The sequence below is a fragment of the Triticum dicoccoides genome, chromosome 2B (assembly GCF_002162155.2).
Source record: "Triticum dicoccoides isolate Atlit2015 ecotype Zavitan chromosome 2B, WEW_v2.0, whole genome shotgun sequence".
Lineage (NCBI taxonomy): Eukaryota > Viridiplantae > Streptophyta > Magnoliopsida > Poales > Poaceae > Triticum > Triticum dicoccoides.
The window spans coordinates 522298429-522304981 of NC_041383.1; the positions used below are offsets into that span (position 1 = coordinate 522298429).

The 6553-nt window shown below is 47.2% G+C and overlaps 1 protein-coding gene across 1 annotated transcript; it reads right to left on the reverse strand.

Annotated features, from left to right (window-relative positions):
- Positions 1-667: 667 nt before the first annotated feature.
- Positions 668-4436, reverse strand: LOC119364609 (eukaryotic translation initiation factor 4B1-like). The gene is made up of 3 exons (XM_037630092.1): positions 3116-4436; positions 1589-1972; positions 668-1092 (listed from the first exon to the last, which is right to left on the reverse strand). Exons 1-3 carry the CDS (start codon positions 4336-4338, stop codon positions 1068-1070), a joined length of 1632 nt encoding a protein of 543 aa, XP_037485989.1. The 5' UTR covers positions 4339-4436; the 3' UTR covers positions 668-1067.
- Between the last annotated feature and the right edge of the window lie 2117 nt (positions 4437-6553).

Sequence of the window (6553 nt, forward strand, 5' to 3'; positions counted from 1 at the left end):
CGATCAAGAAAGTTCGGAACCCCTCCCTCCGGCCACCACCGGATGGTGGAGAACTCAGGTGACACGGTCTGGGACACATGTTCCCTGACCTGTGGTGGTCAGGTTTCAGGGTGAGAGTGTGGTAGACATGGAGGAAGGCAGCGCCAAATGCGGTACTGCCATCAACAGTATCAAGATGGAAAGGGACTGCTGAACATGGATAGAACTCGCATGTCTCTCTTTTCCTGTTAGTTAGGAAAGAAAGCCGATATAAACAGCTTCATATTAGCGAATTGCCTCTGACTACTCTTCCCAGGCCGGTCAAACTATAGGATTCCCATTCACTTAGTAAACTTATTGGACAGAAACGAGCCTGGGGTTTGGAAGAAGAGAGTCGTGGACCTTTTCAAGGAGCACATTTTACAGCACTGTCACCGGCTTTAACGCTACCAAAAAATACGTGAGGCTCGTTCGGTTTGCCCAAACTCTTCCAAATTTTGTCTAGCGAAAAGTTGTCAATACTGGCAATAAAATTTATTGAGAGTTTGCGCCTAAATTCTGTAAGAGAGGTGGAATTTGGGCACGATTTAGATACCAGTTACGCTACTGTCTCACTAAACAGCCACATGACCATGATCGGATAATAATACTCCAGGGAAATGCTGGCACAGTAATGCAAACCCAGAAATACTACTTCTCAACCTACATATATTGCAGGCGACCAACACATGCAACAGAATATAAGATTATCCTGATTATCCTGCTCCAGGAAACGAACAACTGGACACAAGGATCCAATCCAGGACTCAAGAGCAATAGTCAGTTAGCATAATTTTTTGACAGGTTTTGTTTTGACACGAAACGGCAAAAGAAAGAAGCAAAAAGAAACCTACAGCAAAGGTGGTAACCAATAGCTTCACGCGGAGTAAACCTTTGTTGACAAAGATTATCTCCAATCTTCTACCTCGAACAAAATGAGAGTCAAGCACGACAAAAATTAAATGACTTATTCTTTTCCACTTTCAAAACCCCAAAAAGGACAGCGACCCCAGAAGTTCCCATTGACACTTGATTCTTCAAACTCCTCTTCACCATCCCTGCCTTGTTGATGACCTGAAAAAGAAAGACCACGTAAACAGTAAGCTGACAGCACTACCTAAATGACGACATCAAATGTAATGCTTGAAAGAGAAGTGTGATTTGCAGCATAATTCTTTCTACTTAAATACAGTAGATTATGGTATGATGAGAGCTGCCATGCCTGGCTGATTACCATGATGAATCGAGTAATATTCGTTCTCACTCACAAACAACACATGATCTAGAAGCAGCCGGTATCAAAGTTCTATTTGTCTTGAACATGATATATAGCAGCATACTTAGCACACAATCTAAAAGCGGTTGGAATCAAAGTTATATTGCCTTGGAACATTATATATGCTATTTTTATACCTAGTGAAATCACTGCCTAAATGATCCAATATTCAGCTAAACATGGTGGAAGTAACATAACAGAGCATAACATCTACATCCATCAAAACATACTAAAAGACTATGAAAAACTCTGGAAAACATGCATGATCAAACTTAGCAAAGAAACTGCACAAACCTGTCTGAACTTCCACCTCCACCAAAAGAGCCTCTTTCTCTGCTACCATGAAATCCCCACCTTTCTTCAACTGGTTTCGGATATGTTTCCACACCACCACGGGAACGCGGTCTGTCCATGTGGGCCACTGCAACATGTGGTTCCTCACTAGCAGGTGGAAATGCTGCAGCCCTGCCCGCTCCAGAACTAGGTCTTTGCGCAAATCGAATCTTGTCATCTAACTCAACTGTAAGCAGATCAAGCTGCTTTTCCATCTGAGATATCTTCTCAGCCACTTCTTTTGCTTGGTCAGAACCATCACCTGCAATGGCCTCAATTTCCTTCAAGTCCACCTTGAGAAGGTTAATTTCTTCTTTCAAATTCTTCTCTTCTTCTGACTCTGGCCTGAAAAATAGGATTCTTTTTAAGTTAAACAACACCTGGAAGCAATAATAGACTTGTCAAAGAAAAGGTCTGGTTCAAGCAAACAGCAGCACCTAGAAGCTAGAAGAATAGGCCTCTCAAAGAAAAGGAACAACAAACATATCCAATGGGATGAAGAATCACTACCAAAGCAGTTTATGCTATAAATGATGAGTCAACCACAAATGTGAGGAAGGTGGAATCAGGCAGGGTCCATTTATTCATGCCCATAATTTAACAAAAAGCACATGTGTCAAAAGGATTTAACCATCATGTCGAGAGATCAGCTTATCAGAAAGCAAGACAATAGCGTATCATCATAGGTTGAAACTAAATAGTACAAAATCAAGCTAAGAATACAAATCTAACTGTTCATTTCTAGTTAAGCTTAGCACGACAAGAATATTTCGGCATGCCTTCTTTCACATGTCCATAATGCAGCATTTTGTATGCAAAGAAAGAAAACATGGCTAATGCCATGCCTCCAGAATCTCAGTAACCTATCAGACTTACATTTCATGACCTTACTAAAAAAACAATGACACAAATTTGTTACCGAAAGGCATGCTATACTTGCAGTATATGACCGCATTCCCTACAACCCTCACTCAGTTGCTTACATACTTCCATAGTTTCATATCCACAGGAAAGTGACTGAAAAGCTTAAATGCAAGCGTCTACGCAAACAGGTTTCCATATTGCCACTACATTCAGGACAAACCAGATTACATTTAGCCATAGCATTCTTGTAAATTTCAACATACATACTCATTTCGGATAACTTCATAATATCCACGATTCCAGATAATAAGATGCCTAAAATCACCAGAAGTATTATTTGTGGGATTTATAAACAAATGTATAGCAACTGAGCATTGATTTTCTGACAAAATTGCATATAACTTGTGGTTAGGATAGAGTAGATAGTGTCATAGTGATCAGTTCCAACTTACAGCAAGCATACTCAGATATGCCACAGGCCAGCTAGTGGTTACTTAGCAAAATGAAAACTTTTGCGCAAGTTTATAACATTCTTAACCTATTATGTCAGTACTCCAGCTATACATTATGAAAAGAAACGGTATATTATGTTATCATCAAGAGGCGGGCTAATATATAACATACCTATTAACAGCCCGATGCTCCAGCTCAAGGTCAATTTTCCTCCAGTCTTTTCCTTTCTCCTGCAGCACCACTTCCCGTGGCTTGGCATCACCGAATGGATTTACCTTTGGCCGTGCTCTTGGTGCTCCCTCACTCCCAACTGCAGAGACCTGTGATCCAGGGCTTCCAGGACGGGAGGAATGTGCGCTGTTCGGCCTACTGGAGTGCGAGCTAGTAGGCCGACTGGTTTTCTTCTCAATCTCCCCCTCCATCTTCCTCCAATCAAGGCCCTTCTCAGCCAGCACCTCCTCACGGGGCTTAGCAGCCCCGAAGGGGCTTGGTCTGCTGCGTGCGACCTCAGCAGCTGGCACAGGGGTGGCTGAGGGATCACGCTTTGGTGGATTGAGGTTGAGGCGCGGCCTATCACCATTGTTGGTCATAGGGGCAGGGACAGCACCGCGGACCCAGCGATCAGAGTCAGATGGCCCCGGTGAGTCACGGAAACCGCCACCAGATGATTCACGGAAACCACCACCAGATGATTCGCGGAAACCACCACCAGATGATTCGCGGAAACCACCACCAGATGATTCACGGAAACCACCGCCAGATGATTCACGGAAACCGCCACCGGTTCCAAGGCTAGGGTAGCGCGACGGGAGTGGCTTCTTGTCGCGCGACCAGTTGTCGATGTCGTCAGAGCGGCCGAGCGGAGACGGGCCACTGAGCCTATCACGCCGGCCAGAGTCGGTAGGAGCCGGCGAGAAACTCTTATTCTTGCCCCAGTTGTCCGACTCGTCGGCACGCGAGGGCATATCGAAATCCGAATCCCTGCTGGAGCGGCGTTCGTCGTCGAATCCGCCACCGCGCGGCTCCCTGTCGCCGCCATAGGAGCGGAACCCGCGGGATCGGTCCAGCTCGTCCTCCGAGCGCTCCCTCGGGCCGGTGGGGAGCATCATCATCTCCTGCGGGGTGAGGCCCTTGGGCTCGGCGGGGGCGACGCGGCGAGGCGCGCCGGCCGCGCCGTAGGTGGTGAACTCGGAGAGCGAGAGGGTGGTGCCCTTCTTCTTCTTCTGCTTGCCGCCGCCGGCGACGACGGCCTCCTTGAGGCTGGGGAAGCTGGCGGCGCCGCCCGCGGCGGCGGGCGGCTCGGGCGCGGGGAAGGCCGCGGCGTGCTCGCGCTCCTCGTCCTCGCGCTCAGCGTCGAGCGCCCAGGCGCCGACGCCGCCCCAGGGCTTGGCCATGGCGTCGGCTTTGCGCTGCTGCTGCGAGATCTAGGGTTGGGTCGGTGCTCGGGAGCGAACAATCGAGGGGCGATTCGTTTGGGGTGCGTTGTTGGGTTGGGTGGGTCTGCGCTGGGGGTTGGCTGTGCTTTTGATTCTGACGGGAGGCCGTCGTGACCCACTCGTGGACGGTCGTGACTCCGCCGTCAGATCGAACTCGGCTTTCCTCTCTTCTCTCCTGTCTGTATACGGCACGGGAAAAACAACGTAAAAAAGTGTCTGATGCTTAATCTGAAAATCTCGTGACTTATTAGTAGTAGTATATACCAAGATTTTTTTTAAATTAGATTTATTCATCAACTATCAAGGTAGTACACTATGAAAAAAACAGTAGTACACTCGGAAAAAAACTATCAAGGTAGTACCAAAAACATCAGAAGTAAACATTACATTCAAGTACGTAGACCACCTAGCGACGACTATAAGTACTGGAGCGAGCCGAGGGCGCACCACTATCATGACCCCTCCATCAACGGAGTAGGACAAACCTTGTTGTGACACATAGTCGGGAAGTCGTCGTGCTACATCCTCGGAGGACCAACACACCAGAACAACAACCGCCGCCGATGAAGAAAAACATATATATGAGGATCCAACCTGCACACATACGAACAAAGACGAACGAAGATCAGATGCAAGCGAATCAACCAAAGACAAACCTTCACACGCCCTCCGACGACGCTAGAAGCATCATCGGGGCGGGGGCTAGGCGGGGAGAACCTTACTCCATCTTTAGAGAGCCGTCATCGCCTCATCTTTGCTGAAATATGAGGTGGGCTTTAGGCCCATCTAGCAATTTCTGAAAATCTCTAAGGGCCCATGTGGGTTTAGTTGGCACTAGATGTAGTTGGCACTAGATGTAGATGCCTCAAAAAAAAGATGTAGTGGGAAGTTTAGTCCCCCCCTTCCCCGGAAGTTGGAGAGGAGTTGGACCTCCTTATAAGGGTTTCTCTTCTACATGCTATTGGGGCTTGAGAATAGAAGAGGCCCTCGCACGCTCCTCCTCCGCCATCGCCCACCTCGCGCAGAGCGGATTGCGAGAATTAGCCAAGCTGCTCCACACGAACCGCCCACCGTCGTTCCTTTGTTGCCGCTGGTGACTCCATCCCGTTCGCCCCGTACATAGTCGACGGGAGAGCAGGTCACCGAAACCCCACCTCTCTGGATCCTGTACAGGAGAGGGGCGATTAGGTTTTTGGGAAGCGACTACGCGACTGCTCGCATTCGTTCATCTACTTCCTCTACGTATGTGTCGCCCTCGTCATCACCATGTCCACCGACACCGAGCGTGCCGCCGCCGAGAAACTTGAAGCCGACAAGGAGGCCGCTGAGAACGCTGTTGCTGCCACCGCTGCTGCGGCTTCTGTCTGGCCCATTGGAGGGTATAACTCGTTTATCCCGCTCCCGTTTATTACCGTCTTAGCCATACTAGCATTATGCGTAGATGTATCTATTGTTAGCGTAGTATGTGCTTTCGTGAACCAATATTAGCATGTTGTTAATTCTGTCAGTGCCATGCTAGTGACTTATTCATGGATTAAATTAGTCGAAAATTGCCTATTTGCTCAACAATCCAAAAACCTAATGTGTGTAGAAATTTTTGGTTGGTGGCTTTGCCGCTGCACTGAAACCGGATAAGTTTACCGGTACGTATTTTAAGCGTTGCCAGACAAAGACCACTTGATGGCTCACGGCTATAAACGTGCTCTGGGTCGCCATTGTCTCCACAGGAACGATTGCTCCTGAACAGGAGAAGGCGTTCAGGGAGGCCACCATCCTATTTCTCGGAGCAGTTTTTGAAGGAAATATGCCCTAGAGGCAATAATAAAGTTATTATTTATTTCCTTATTTCATGATAAATGTTTATTATTCATGCTAGAATTGTATTAACCGGAAACATAATACATGTGTGAATACATAGACAAACATAGTGTCACCAGTATGCCTCTACTTGACTAGCTCGTTGAATCAAAGATGGTTAAGTTTCCTAGCCATAGACATGAGTTGTCATTTGATTAACAGGATCACATCATTTGAGAATGATGTGATTGACTTGACCCATCCCGTTAGCTTAGCACTTGATCGTTTAGTATGTTGTTATTGCTTTCTTCATGACTTATACATGTTCCTATGACTATGAGATTATGCAACTCCCGTTTACCGGAGGAACACTTTG